Consider the following 15,261-nt stretch of genomic DNA (forward strand, 5'->3'; position numbering starts at 1 on the left):
TTTATGCAGGTTATTACTGTTGTTGATTAATTTCGAGGTCGAAATTCATTTAAGGGGGGTAGAAATGTAATGTCTGAAGTAAATATTACAAGTTGTTGATTTAGTAATGTGAAATTACTAAATAATTAATTATTTTTAAAGAGGAAAATACGACATATTTTGATCATATGAAGTCCAAATGATTTGAAATTTGGATATAATTTAGAAAACTCAAAAATATAAAAGTTTCATGTTTTAAGTTTTGGAAAGTTTGATCGTTTGAATAATTCGAAAGGATATACTGGTATTAAAATGTTAAATATTATATATTATATTATATTATATTATTATTAATATAATATAATATTTTAAAAAAAAGAAAAAAAAAAGGAAAGGATAAATCTCAAAACTTACGTGAATATAATGAACAATCATTCACATAAAGTTTTACCAGAGAGGTGAGAGAAATAGAGTTTTTGATTTTCTTTTCGATCTTGCGACTTATCGGTTTATCTAATCGACGAACCGATTTTAGTTCTGGGATCGTTGACACAAGGTCTTCGATTTGAGGTATAAATTTTATAGTTTTGGTGATGTTTGAAATTCATCGATTTCTAGAATAAAGCTGATAAATTGTTAATCCATACATATATTGAAAATTATTGAATATTGTATGATTTTAACGAAGTAAAGAAGATTATAGTGGTATTATTTTAAATTATTCTCAATTTATTATAATTAGGGATTTTTAATCGTTGTATTGAGATTTTAGAGTTGTTTGTTAGGTGTTATTAATTTTGATTATATATTCGGAGTCTACGACGTATAAGCTACACATTGATATAAAGTTTTCGTAATTTGACGGATGTTGTAAAATAGCTTATTATTTGAAATTAATTAGTTAGGGTGTATTTGATGGTAGTATTGTGAATTAAATACACCAGAATATTAAATTGTTGAATGATAAGAATTTATAATCGAGTTTTATATTTTGTTGAATTCATTGTTGTTGGGCTATTTGATGTTGTGCATTGAGGCTATTATGATTGTGTTGATACGGTGATAATGATCTGATAATTGTTGTTGAATTATTTAGATACGTCACAAGCCTCGGGATCAAAGAAATAGTCAGATCTTATATATACTCGATTATCAGGTACGTGTTTACGTACGAGCATATTTTGTTATTGTTTAGTATTGATGAATATTATTGCGTTGAACGATGAAAAATCACTGTAATTAGGTGATTTGATATTATATCTGTTGTTGTTTATTATTGTTGATGTTGTTGGCTGTCGTCGTTGGGAGACGTCACGTTGATGTTGTTCGTTCAACGATATTGCTGTCATCGAAGTTGGGGGCGACGTATCATTGATGTTGTTTTTCGTTCAATGATATCGTTGTCTCCGGAGTTGGGGTGCGACCTATCGTTGATGTTGTTGTTCGTTCGACGATATTGATATCGCCGGAGTTGGGGTGCGACGTATCGTCGATATTATTGTTGCAGTGTGATATTGTTAAGGTTGATGATGACTGATTGTCCAGAAACGGCAAAAGGGGGTATTTCTGATATGATTTCAGTTATATTTTATATTGTTAATATAACTGTTATGTATTACGATGATGATTGTTGTGTATGCTCACCCTTTAGGATATGTTTCTGTTGGACAGGTTACAAGACTATGCTGTGAGACATGATAGAGGTGAAGGACTTGGTGTGTCTAGTCAAACAGTCCTGTAGTTGATAATGTATAGAGATAGTATGGCTCATTGTCTATTTGAGTTATATGTGTTTATTTATTATAATGTTTCTGCTATGGTGATTCTATTTTGTCGTATATGCATTATATTATTACGCCGTTGAAAAGAAAAAAAATTATGCATATGACATCACATGTTATATGATTACGTTGCGAGGTTTGGAGCGCCACAATAATTGACTCATTGGACAACTTAAAAATAACAATTTAGCCATCGTACGAGAGACTTAATGCTGAATGGGTTCAAACTAAATTAATGATTAATTTTCAACTTATAGTGGGAGGTAGCCTGCAGTAGGTCCGGAAACTAAAGAACAATTTCAGTTGAAATTTGCATCCGTTTCCACATTCCACCTGTGCGGAAGATTTTATCTTTCTTGTAATCGAGAGAGAAGACCCTTTAAAGGACACGCAGAGCAGTCTGTTTAGTGCGTGTAAAAATGGAGAAAAATGGGAAAGAAGACCTGGAGATGGAGGAGAAATCGCCATCTTTGGTGGTTAATGGCGATGTTGAGCCTGAGATTAATTACAGAGGATTGAAGACCATGCCATTCATCATCGGTTAGACATTCTTTGATCAAGCAACAAATATGATCTTACTGTTTCTTGATTAATATGTAACTTTGAATCTGTAGTTTAGCCGACCATTACCACTGGGTCAAGGGCATCGGTTTTTATTTTCTGGTGTGTATTATCTTTAGGGAATGAAACTTTTGAGAAGCTTGGAGCCATTGGCACTTTATCCAATCTGCAGGTGTATCTAACCACAGTTTTCAATATGAAGCGCATTTCTGCGACCACGCTTCTTAATGTGTTCAATGGCACCACAAATCTTGCGACCTTGGTCGGAGCTTATCTCAGTGACACTCACTATGGTCGCTACAAGACACTGGGATTCGCATCAGTTGCCTCGTTATTGGTATGTATTTTGCTACGAAGATAAATGGTTTTCCGTTCTAGCTTATGAAATCGTACATTTGAAAATATTTGAGTTTAATGGTTATTACTAACTAGTTACCGGTTATGTTTATGAACTTGGATCACTCCAAGTTTCGATCTTTATGACTTATTCCACTTGTTCAATGAAGGGTTTGCTGGCTGTAAATCTAACAGCGGTATTCAAGAATCTGCACCCACCCCACTGCAACACGTCCGACGGCCCGTGCGTTGGCCCGGACGCGGGGCAAATGGCGTTCCTCCTATTTGGTTTCGCGCTAATGATAGTGGGCGCCGGAGGCATCAGACCATGTAACTTGGCCTTCGGTGCCGATCAATTCAATCCCAACACAGATTCCGGGAAAAGGGGCATCGACAGTTTCTTCAATTGGTACTACTTCACCGTAACAATCGCACAAATCATCTCCGTAACGGTCGTCGTGTACGTGCAGTCGAACGTCAGCTGGTCGATCGGCTTGGCGTTACCGGTGATCTTTATGTTCCTATCATGTTTTCTGTATTTCGTGGGGAACAAATTGTATGTAAAAGTGTTGCCAGAAGGCAGCCCCATGACTAGTCTGGTGCAAGTAACGGTGGTTGCATTCAAGAAAAGGAAGCTCACATTGCCTAACAATCCTTGGCTCAACCTCTTCAATTATACTCCTCCCAAGTGTTTAAACTCCAAGCTCCCTTACACGGAACAATTCAGGTACCCATTAAATATTGGTTTTTTTCTTCTTTTGATTTATCGATCATGAAAATTATTTTTTAAAAAAAATGTGATTTTAATCCTCTAAAGACTTAAATTTAAACGTTAGCTCGTAATTTTATCTTTTTTTCATTTTTCTCTCGTTGATGATATATCGACATCATGTCACCAATCGTCGACATTACATCGGTGATATCTAGTAGCACATGTATATTTTGAAGAAAAATGATTGAAAATATAAGGAAAAATAAAATTATCGAATTGAGATAAATTAAAAAGGATTGATTCGATCATGGTGAGATTTTCACTCTCTTGACTTGTAAACCAAAATTGGTCAAAGTCAACCATTTCAACGTTCATAAAATATCTTCACTAATATATCTCAATACGTGTGCGGTTTACTTGCAAGTGGCAATTATTTATGTTATATTAATTAGGTAACGTTCTTTTAGAATTATTGATTTTGTCGTACTCCTACTCTACTAACTTCATTTCGGAGTCAAGCTCGAGGAAAAGCATCCAAGAGACATAATTTACACATATCACATACATATATAAAATATTTAAAAATGAGTAGTATTTTTTAAAATACTTTTTTTATGGAATTATGCATCAAATTTATCTATATTTTGCTATAGAATATCTATTTTTTAAAATAATTTTTTTTATGGAATTATGCATCAAATTTATCTATATTTTGCTATAGAAATATCTATTTTTTAAAATACTTTTTTATGGAATTATGCATCAAATTTATCTATATTTTGCTATAGAAGGAAATTTCATGGGGAAATTGCCTAATTTTTAATGCATATTTTGAATTAAAATATGGACTTAGTCCCTCTTTGCCTATTATTTTTTATAGTGACAACTAGATGTGAGTGTTAATCCGGTTAATTCGGAAATTAGGTTTTGATTAAAAATATATTTATGAAATCGGTTCGGTTTTTAAACCCCGATATATTTTAAATAATATTAATATTTATATGAGCTTAGACACTATTTATAATATTCATTATATATTGTGGGGCGTGAGATTTACTTCGGATTGGTAACTAAAAAGTTAGTTATTAGTCATTTTAACGTTAATATTTCATAATCATTTCTTCTTATTAATTTATTGTTTTATTAAAGTGGGATTCTAGACGATTTTAATCATTTTATGAGAGGCGCTATTTTTTAATTCATATAAGGGATATATTTTGTTAGAGATAGACCTACATATTTTGTTTTTATTTTTAATTTTTTTTCGAAAAATTGGTTAATTCAGCGATTTGAAATTGGTTTGATCTTAAAGAAAATCGGTTCAGTTTCGATTTAAAAATAATAATAATCCGGCCGTGGCAAGTGAAATCTTGTGTTTTAAGATTCTTTATTGTGTATACAGATTCTTGGACAAAGCTGCAATAATAACAGGAGAAGACGAATTAAATCCAAACGGAACGGCAGCCAACCCATGGAACCTCAGCAGCATGCAGCAGATTGAAGAAGCAAAATGTGTGTTTAGGGTCATCCCAGTTTCTTTCATTGCCGTCTTCTACCATTTGGGTGCACAGCAACAGTACATAGTGTTTCAAGCTCTTCAATCCGACAGACATCTTGGCAACACGAAATTCCAGATACCGGCTGCATCCTACGTCATCTTTGCTATGCTCAGCCTCACCCTGTGGGTGCCGCTGTACGACAGATTCATCGTCCCGTTTATGCGGAGATTCACGGGGAAAGAAGGTGGGATCACAACCCTTCACAGAATGGGGATTGGCATATTCATAACTATAGTGGAGTCGATCATCGGGGCGGTAGTGGAAGAGCGTAGAAGAAATATGGTAAGGACTGGTATGGTTTCATCCATGTCTTCGATGTGGTTGGTTCCTCAGCTGGCCTTGGGTGGACTAGCAGAGGCGTTTTTCGCCATTGCGCAGCTCGAGTTCTTCTATAAGCAGTTCCCGGAGAATATGAGGAGTGTTGCTGGAGCATTTTTCTTCTGTGGGTATGCGGTTTCGAATTATGTCTACAGTTTATTGATATCGGTGGTGCACCGCATGACTGAAGGGACGTCGGCTGGTAACTGGCTGCCGGAGGATCTCAACAAGGGCAGGTTGGACTATTTCTACTACTTGGTCGCGGTGCTGTGTGGTTTGAATTTTGGCTACTTTCTGGTTTGCGCTAGGTGGTACAGATACAAGGGAGTTGATGACAATAGCAGAGCAGTGGAAATGGAGGCCAAAAAACTGGACAATCACTCGGCCTGACTGATGCTGGTTTAGTCATTTCTAGTACTCTTGAAAAAATCGACGTTTTCGAGCTTGTGCATCTTGATAAACACTTGAAAGTTCAATTTTAAGTCAGCTATTAACTACTTGATCGAGATTTAAAGAAATGACAAAGTAGCACCTAGTTTTGTAACTCCCAAAATCTGGACAATCACTCAGCCTGACTGATGACCGTTGTCATCTCTAGTTTCTTTGAAAATTTCGACATTTTCGAGCTTGTGCATCTTGATACACACTTGAAAGTTGAATTTAAGTCAACGATTAACTGCTGATCGAACTCGAAATAAACAAGTATGAAATAACAAAGTAGCACCCAATTTATCACTCCATGTACACTACACACCAGCATCCACCGAACGAGCTTTCATGTTTTATACAAACATATAATAACTTTCTCAAATGTAGACAAGTTTCATGGCCAAACTTGATAATAAAGGAGGCCACATCTGATTATCTCAGAAAAATATTCTTCTGCTGATGCATGGGAATCAGAACAGGCCTTTTCTAATATAAACTCGAAACATAACATTGACAACACCTTCAATTGTAGCGCCTGTTGGATTTCAACAATTGAAATGTGGTTTGATTTCTCATACAGTGTATGCCTGCTGAATAGTATCTATGTCCAGACCCTTCAGCCGCACCACCGATTCAACGTGACCTTTGAGCGTATGAAGCTCCCTCAACCTGCAAACGTGGGAAGGTTCTTGATGCATTAGCTAGAGACGAACTAATCAAACTCTTACATATGAGCATGAGCTAAAGTCTTGCATCAGTCAAGCTGGGGTCGTTGGGCTCATGAAACAGCCCTGCTCCCTTTCTACTAAACACAGATACAAGATCTCCTTTGACAAGCAAGAAGATGGTTCATCCTCAGACATATCGACAGAACTTCTAAGTATCATTCAAGAGTAAAAGTCATCATTACCTAGCAATTTCAGCTCTTCTTTTCGCTTCCTCAGCCAACTGATTGAGTTCTGAGAAATTAGTAGCTTCGTTGAACAATTTGGTATCCGGTACTTGCAGGCCATGAAGGGTTCTTTGCGCATGTGCCCACTTAAGCTCACGCTGTTCTTTTCCGAAATCCTTCTGCCTAGTGAAAGCAATCTGCAATAGAGACATCAAAATGTCAAGAACGAAAGAACCGAGCAAGTACATAGCACTACTGATGAAGTATAGATTTACCCTTTGCTCGAGAACAAGATCCCATGCCCTCCCACTAAGAGTATAGCGGATTAGAAACTTGATAATATCAAGGGGGATATAGAAAATGATATTGTATAGCCAAATCACTCCTGCCCAACCCCATCCAATTCCCTCGATTGCTGCAAAGCCCCAGTTTGCATATACTGCAATCAAAGTAGCAACCTGCTTGACAGGAACGACAGGTCAAGAATTACTAGGACAAAAGAATGTTCTTTGATAAAATGGCTAAAAAATATATGCTAACCAGTTGCGCAATAAAAAATGCCCCCACAAGCAATAAACCAGGTCGCTCGACATATGACCAGCTTCGGGATCTTGTAACAAATATCAAAGCTTGACTGATAGTGCTCACTTGAAGATATATCGCTGAAGCAAGCTTTCTGAAGTCATCATGGGCCGTTTTCTCCAGAGTCGACACCCCAAATACTCGCTAGCAATTTAATAGCAGAACGTTATGAAAATTTTAACAGTTTGAGCTTATAAATAATCCATTCATCTAGTATGTCATAATAGGTTAACAGATAGTTAAATACATTACCAAGCATGGAAAATCACAAAAAAGAGGAAACGAAAAATTCATCAAACATTTGGCTGATATGAATTTAAATTAAGATATATGAACTTGAGCATCATTCAAAAAATCACAAAATAAGAGTAACAGCATCTAGGAACCTGATTGAACTGACACAAAAACACAGACAAATTTAGCTTTAGTTTGAGATCTACAAAAGATGCAGAAACTTTAAAGATAAGCCTACCGGGAAGAAATTTGTCTTGTATGCTACCCAAAAGAATATGACAGTCATCAAGGCCAAGTAACTACCAAGAATTATTCCAGTTGCAAAAATCTCAGCGAGCTTCCAGCTGTCAGGTAGAGGAGATGGTTTCACTCTATCTTTTGAGATGGTCATAATGGTACCTATATGGTCATATTTACACCCCTTAAATCACAAGAGTTTGATGATAGAAAAGAGATGCAATAGTTACAATGCAAGATTACAATGCAAGATTACAATGCAAGATTTCATGCAAGAATAATTGAATCCATGAGGAAATCATATGGTTTTTGGAAGGTGAAAAACGAAAAATAGAAAAAAGACACATTTTCTAGCTCATGGTCAAAACCAGCGAGTCTGAAGACTTTAAAGGTTAAAGGTCATTCTTAGCTCGGAACATGAACCTCTTGATAAGTGGGATGAGGGCAAGAATTGTTAAAAGGACTGACCGTCGTTGAGTATGGCAATGATAAGCACCATAAAAGGTGGGAAATCAAATTCCCATATCAGGGCCAACATCATGAAGCCAAGCTGTATATAGCAAAGGAAGAGAGATCACTCTGTTCTTCAAGAATTATCCACAAAATGCAAGAGTAAATCAAAACCCATAAACAGAAGGATAATAACTTACCACAATACGAATAGTAATTGAAACAGCATAAATCTGACAAAAGAAGGAATTGTTGCCCATAACTCATGGTGAGCAATCATTCTTTAAATGGCATTAAATAAAGAGACCTCAAATGATAAAATTTGTGCCAATAAAAGTTATACCGTGTAATTTTTCATCCGCTGGAAGATTGCCCGACTGGTTAAAACAGCACTAATTATAACACTAAGGCCAGGTTCAGTAAGAACAATATCGGAAGCACTACGAGCTGCATCAGTTGCATCCGCAACAGCAATCCCAATGTCAGCTTTCTTCAAAGCAGGAGCATCATTTACTCCATCACCAGTCATTCCACATATATGCTTCCTAGCTTGTAGACGCTTTACTATTTCATATTTGTGTTCTGAACAACAGCAAAGACGGAGATATTTAACAAAAGTTGAAATATTTGGAGCACAAATATCATTCAGCAAAATGTCATTTGATCGTACAATAAAACATCTCTCCCCATATAACCCAATAAAAATTCCTTTGGGACTCCAAACATATATCACCAAAACTAACTTCAACTTCAAGGGAACAAGTATATATAGGATAATAATGAAAACTAAACAAGTATATATAGGATAAACTTCAGACAATAATTCCAAGTTCAATTAAAAGTAAAAGAGTACAATGTTAATTTCAAAAGCATTGCTATATAAAATCTATAAATAAAATATAATATTCTACACAGACTTGTTATTTTATCTCCACAAATTTATATGGAAAGAAATCCTTTTAAAAAAATTTATTTGATGTTTTTTAAGCATGTATTGCATATGTACTATCCACTACTAGTCACATAAGGTTTATAGTAGAAAGAAAGCAAAGTACCGGGGAAAACACCAGCAAAACCATCGGCTTTTTCAATGAGCTCATCAACTGGCAGAGCAGCAATTGATTCATCCTTATTCTGTCCCAGCAAAGCTGAAGAGGGATACATATTCGTTCCCATTCCTAACCTTCGTCCAGTTTCCTTTCCAATGGCAAGTTGGTCACCTGTCAAACTCAACTTACTACTATATGAATTCTTGAAAACCAAAGGTATCAAGATTGTCAATGAAAAAAATTATAGCATTAAGTCGGAACAAGAGTTGCACCGGTTATCATTTTGACATTTACACCAAGATCCAATGCCCTTCTTATAGTTTCTGCACTGTCGTGTCTTGGTGGATCAAATAGAGGCATAAGACCAACGAACTGCCATGGTCCTCCAGCACTCTCTTTTGTTTTTTCGGGAACCTCCTGCAAGAAGATACTGAAGATATAGCATCAAAGCTGTAGCATGGTTCAATCATTAACTATCATCAACTATGCGTCCACTTCAGGAATATATAAGACAACATTATGGTAACTAAAATCCTGGAAACTTACCTGGTATGCCACAGCAAGTGACCTTAAACCTCTTTCTGCAAACTTATCAATCACCGCATGGACCCTCCGCTCTATCTCTGACTTATTGCGTGCTAGGTTCAAAATCTAAAATGTGTGTTCCAAGAAATATTAAAATTACAATTAAAGAAACAGTAAAAAACACATAAGACAAGGATAGATTATACCTGCTCTGGTGCACCTTTACTGACCCTGTGCCATTTTCCTTCATTGTCTATGTAAGTCAAAGCCGTTCGCTTGTCAGTAGGGTTAAAAGGAAGAAAATGTACTTCTCGAATTCCAGCTCGTGCCTGTTATGGATCAAACCAACAATTCAAGAAAGGGGAAAACTCTATCTTACAGAAGAATCATAAAGCAGAAGAGCACTACCTCCTTCGGATCAGCAAGCATCCCAACTATAGCACAGTCAATGGCATCCTGGTTTTCAGTACGAGAGGCTCGGGCTGCCATCAGAACGACAGTATCTGGATCAACGCCTTTGGCAAAAACCTGTGGACAAAAGTCACGACAGAAGGCAAGGGTTAAAAGCCTCTTAGAGAATGCACCAATAATAAACTAAACAGTGACACTTTCACCTCAATGAGATTCTTGTCAACTGTAAGCTTGTTAAGTGTCAACGTCCCTGTCTTATCACTGCAAAGTACGTCCATGCCGGCCATCTCTTCTATGGCTGTCATTCTCTTTGTAATAGCTCCCTACATAAAAGTCGATGTCTTGGTAATCAGAACTATATTAATCCCAAAACGATTGGGGATCAAATAACCAAAAAACAACAACAACATCAACAAGAATAATAATAACAATAATTCAAACCTGTTGGGCCAAACGATGAGAACCGATGGCCATTGTAACTGAAAGGACAGTTGGCATGGCAATTGGAATTCCTCCAATGAGAAGCACAAGAAGATTGTCAATACCAGGACGATATTCCCGATGCTGAATAGGGTACATCACTATAATCTCTATAATCATCCCCACCGCAATTGAGCAAATGCAAAAGTTTCCAATTGAAGTCAGAACCTGATTGTCACCACAATAAAACACATCTAAAATTAAAGACTGCATAAACAGAAATTTGAGCTGTAGAACAACAATCTTATACTTAAAAAACTTGCCTTTTGGAAGTGCCCCACTTGATTAGTACTATCAACGAGATGAGCAGCCCTCCCAAAAAACGTGTGAACCCCTGTGGCGATTACAATAGCCTCGATTTCTCCTTGTTTGCAGGTGGAACCAGAGTAAACACCATCTCCTGGACCTTTCGTCACAGGGAGGGACTCGCCCGTCAAAGCAGACTGCATGTTTTATCGTTGTCATAGTAGATATAACTAAACACGAACATTTCACGTGAATCGGTGAATCAAGCATGAAATCATAGACACACACCTGATCAATTTTCAGAGGATCGCCATCAAGTAGACGAGAATCGGCAGCAATTATATCTCCAAGTTTAATGCTGATTATGTCACCAGGCACTAAAATGGAAGCATCCTCCTCACTCCACCTACCATCTCTAAGAACCTTCACAGAACAACTATCAGTCAGATTTGCACGAGGAAGACATATTAACTATTCATATAAATTCAAACAACAATAAACATCGAACTTTTGCTTTCGGAGCAAGACGGGCCATAAGAGCAGCTGCTGCATTCCCAGCATTATTCTCCTCAATAAAACTAATAGTCGAGTTTATCACAAGTAAAGTGATAATGCCCACAAAATCCTGCCAATCCGGAGGCTTTCCCTGTAAAATTTAAACCAAGAATCACTACATTCCCAAGAAAAGCACTCTTAACCAATTTTGAGTTCAGAAAGTTGGCCCCTACTCCTCCATTTGCGAGGGCAATTGCCATGATAGCCGCAGCTTCCATGACCCATGAAAGAGGATTCCACATAAACCCCAAGAATTTTAAAAATTTGCTCTCCTGAGAACACCGAAATTTGAGAGAAAACATCAGATATAATGATTAAATTCACAAGCTCTGTTTTTAAAATAACCAGCAGTCACAATTCAAACATATACCCTTAAAAACATCAAGCTGTTCAAAAGAACTACTCATTCAAACCATAAAACAAGCCAAAGAGATCAAGAAAAAGATAAAAACAACAAGATATAATATATATGAATCAAAACTTCTTTACAAGGTAAAAAGATGACGCATAATCCAAGCTAACATCAGGGGACAAATCATATATGGAAACAAATATAGCAGTCAGTAATCCGATATTTTTTATTTTTTAGAAATGTAATTTCCACCACCCAAAATACATGAGTCCTCATTTCAACTAAATTATGATCTACCGCTCAACATCAAAATCACAACTCAAAAAATTCCTAAGAACAGTAATTTAAAGAACAAAAGACAAAAATTTCAGCTATTCCATTAGCACCTTCTTTTCCTCAAGCTTGTTGTGCCCAAAAATGGCTAATCTTTCTTGAGCAGCCTCAGTCGACAGACCATTTTTGGTGCATCTCAGATTCTCAAACACCTCGTCAATGGGGATGTTTTCCTTCAATAACACACGCAAAAAAAGCGTAACGAAAAAATCAAAACGAAAAGAGACACCCCATATTCAAGAAAATTAAGAATGTCGGTTAACAGATCCATACCAAATCCACAGTTTCCTTCAACACAGCATCAAGAACCTCAGGCTTCTCCCCCATTATTTTTTTCCTATTTCCCACCAAAGAACAAGCTCCCAGATCAAAGCTTATTCAAGAAACACCACAAACACAGGCTCTAAAAGCAGCCCAGTTAAAAAGATTGGATCTTTTTCATATAAGAAAGAATTCAAAGACAACTCAAGAAGCCAACCCACCAATATCAATCCGACAAGGGAATGGAACCGCTGATTGGAGTGAACAGTTAGCAGAATGCATTTCCTTTTGCATTTCCCATATAATTTATAAAATATTTTATTTTTCAAATAAAGAAAGAATAATGGGACTAAAAGCTGTTCAAAAGTAACAAATTTCTCACTAGATTTTAGACTCGGCTTTTGCTTGCCTTTTAGGCTCCTGAAATATAATCACTCATTCATGCTCAAACTTTTTCAAGATACACATAGAAAGCACTTGGAAGTAAATATGTTCTTTCCATTTCTATTTTGTTTTCTTGTTTTTCTTTTCTGGTAAAAAGATAGTTTTGAAATTAAAATATGTTTGGTGGATAGATGAGATGGAACAAAAATGCCAAGAACCATAACTGCACATGGCCTCTCAGGCCTACTCCTTAATTTCATTCACCCAATTTCCATTCAATTATTTCTTTATATAATTTATCATAGCATAAAATAAAGCAACCAATCAAGTTCAATGCAGAAGTAAAACTAAAACATGACCAATTTATAACTTTGTTATCAAATTTTCAAATATCCAGTTTTCGGATTTAACTTAAAGTTGAATTCAACTGAATTTCAGTCTCGAGTAAGTATTAGATTAATATATGATTGGGTATTATATATAAGTAGATGAGTAACTAAAGTTTACTGCTTTTTTTAAGGGAAATATATTTTTATAAGAGTGGGTCTCATGTGAGACCGTCTCACGGATCTTAATATGTGAGACGGATCAACCATACCCATATTCACAATAAAAAGTAATATTCTTAGCATAAAAAGTAATATTTTTTCATAAATTACTCAAATAGGATATCCGTCTCACAAATACGACTCGTGAAACCGTCTCACACAAATTTTTGTCTTTTTATAATATGATTTTTCGAAATTTTTGGATCTGAAATATAAAATGGAATCCAAGACTGATCATAGCAGAGCAGTCAACTTGCTGATTCATATTTTCTACACAATCTTTGACTAACAAGTGTTTCGTTCTCTTTTTTTACAATTTATTAAATTTTATTGGCTAAAATGGTGGCAGATTTGAAGGAGTTATAAAAGGATGTTTTCTCATATTAAAAAAAATGTCATTGTATTTTAAAATGTATTTGTAAATATGTGTCTTCTTTTTTTTTTTTTGGGAGAAATTCTAGTAATATTTAAAAATAGGTTACTGCTTCTTAAAATATTGTTGTTTTTTTGGGACAAATTAAAATATTGCTGACAAAAATTAAGACCTGGTCAATCTATTTTCATAGATCATATGATTTTATTTAAAATAATCAAAATATTATCAATACATACCTTTATATTAATATTCAAATTATTATCCCATCTCTTCTTATTATCCCATCTCTTCTGCCTCGTTATTTTATTTTTCTCTCACTTTTGTTATTGATAAGAATATAAATTTTTAATAAAATATAAAAGTTCACATACACGCTGGAATATCTTAAATATATATTTGTATATGACATTATTTGGTATGAATGATGGGAGCCTCATATCAGTTATAGAACCAATTCTTATAATTATTAAACTCACATGTGATACAGAGGAATAAGCTTTTTTTAAAAAAAAAAATCTGTTGACTCAGAGGTGTTGAAGCTGCATAGATTATTTGCATTGCACCTATTATCATCAACCAAGAAGAAAATATAAAATGAGCACGAGGAAATAATTTCATATTGATTCGAACTAATCCATACGCTATCATTTTTAATAAGATTCTAGCTAGAAGCATACAAGTACTATAATGTGCTTCTCCATGGGTATCTGGTAACCATGTTTTTTTTAAAAAAAAATCGTTTCTTTGTATTTCGAAAGAATTTGTCGATATTTCCGATTCAATTCTAAAAAGAGTAATCTTTCTCGATAAGTCGGTAAAAAAATTAAAGTTATAAATCATTATGTCATCCGTATATTGATTTATATAACATACATCATTTATCATCTTATTCTACGAATTAAACGACTATACTATTAAGTTGAAATAATAAAAATTATTTAACACAAAAAGATAGAGAGTGAGTGAGTATGTGTGTGTGTATAGTGTATAAAAATTATGAGATATTTAAAACAGAATAAGCCATCTTAGATACTGTTAACATATATTTAAACAGAGTTCATTATAAAATGTAATAATCTAATAAAATTAATCCAAAACTCATCTGTCATTCTTTGATTTTTTGTGTGAGTTGGAAAAGTTTTGCCATATAGTAACTTGTTGTGTTTCAGTTGGTCCTTTTTTTAATTCAAATGCACATGTCTTTTATTTTCTTTTGAAGATCGTCCATTAAAAAAAAAGAATATTTAAACTTTTATCAATGTCTTTTTTTAAGATTACTTGTCTTTATTAGATTCCATTTTTTTTTTACAAAGTTCTTGGTAGATTTTATGTGGTGCATGCATTACCTACTATTTTGATATCAAACCCACTTTCTCTTGTGAAAGATACACTCATTTTACTTTAATATGAGACGTTATATATTTCTATGAAAGGTAATTAATCTTCGTTGAACGGTGAAATTTGGATTTTCTTTAGCAAAAATATTCTATAAAATTTATTTTCTTAATTTTACTCGACTATTCTTAATCTGTTCTTACGAGATTGTTTATTGTCTCCCTTATAAAATGGATATATTCCCCTTAAAATTAATGTGTTTTATGAACTAAATTCTGCCTCGAACTTTTATGTCAACCTAGAATCTTGATTTAAACAATCTCCTCTTGCAAAAAC

At 34.9% G+C, this 15,261-nt stretch overlaps 2 protein-coding genes across 2 annotated transcripts; one reads left to right on the top strand and one right to left on the bottom strand.

Annotated features, from left to right (window-relative positions):
• The first annotated feature begins 2,021 nt into the window (after positions 1-2,021).
• On the top strand, positions 2,022-5,743 carry LOC140803252 (protein NRT1/ PTR FAMILY 2.11-like). Its single transcript, XM_073159036.1, has 4 exons — positions 2,022-2,300; positions 2,441-2,658; positions 2,828-3,384; positions 4,772-5,743. Exons 1-4 carry the CDS (start codon positions 2,180-2,182, stop codon positions 5,634-5,636), a joined length of 1,761 nt encoding a protein of 586 aa, XP_073015137.1. The 5' UTR covers positions 2,022-2,179; the 3' UTR covers positions 5,637-5,743.
• Positions 5,744-5,900: 157 nt separating this feature from the next.
• On the bottom strand, positions 5,901-12,815 carry LOC140803251 (plasma membrane ATPase 3-like). The gene is made up of 21 exons (XM_073159035.1): positions 12,295-12,815; positions 12,075-12,194; positions 11,510-11,608; positions 11,290-11,427; positions 11,070-11,204; positions 10,799-10,978; positions 10,497-10,703; positions 10,259-10,378; positions 10,053-10,172; positions 9,851-9,973; positions 9,666-9,770; positions 9,392-9,536; positions 9,126-9,290; positions 8,414-8,652; positions 8,271-8,303; positions 8,089-8,170; positions 7,622-7,782; positions 7,108-7,293; positions 6,843-7,025; positions 6,586-6,764; positions 5,901-6,344 (listed from the first exon to the last, which is right to left on the bottom strand). Exons 1-21 carry the CDS (start codon positions 12,346-12,348, stop codon positions 6,248-6,250), a joined length of 2,871 nt encoding a protein of 956 aa, XP_073015136.1. The 5' UTR covers positions 12,349-12,815; the 3' UTR covers positions 5,901-6,247.
• Positions 12,816-15,261: the final 2,446 nt, after the last annotated feature.

This window comes from Primulina eburnea, chromosome 10 (genome assembly GCF_022965805.1).
Source record: "Primulina eburnea isolate SZY01 chromosome 10, ASM2296580v1, whole genome shotgun sequence".
Lineage (NCBI taxonomy): Eukaryota > Viridiplantae > Streptophyta > Magnoliopsida > Lamiales > Gesneriaceae > Primulina > Primulina eburnea.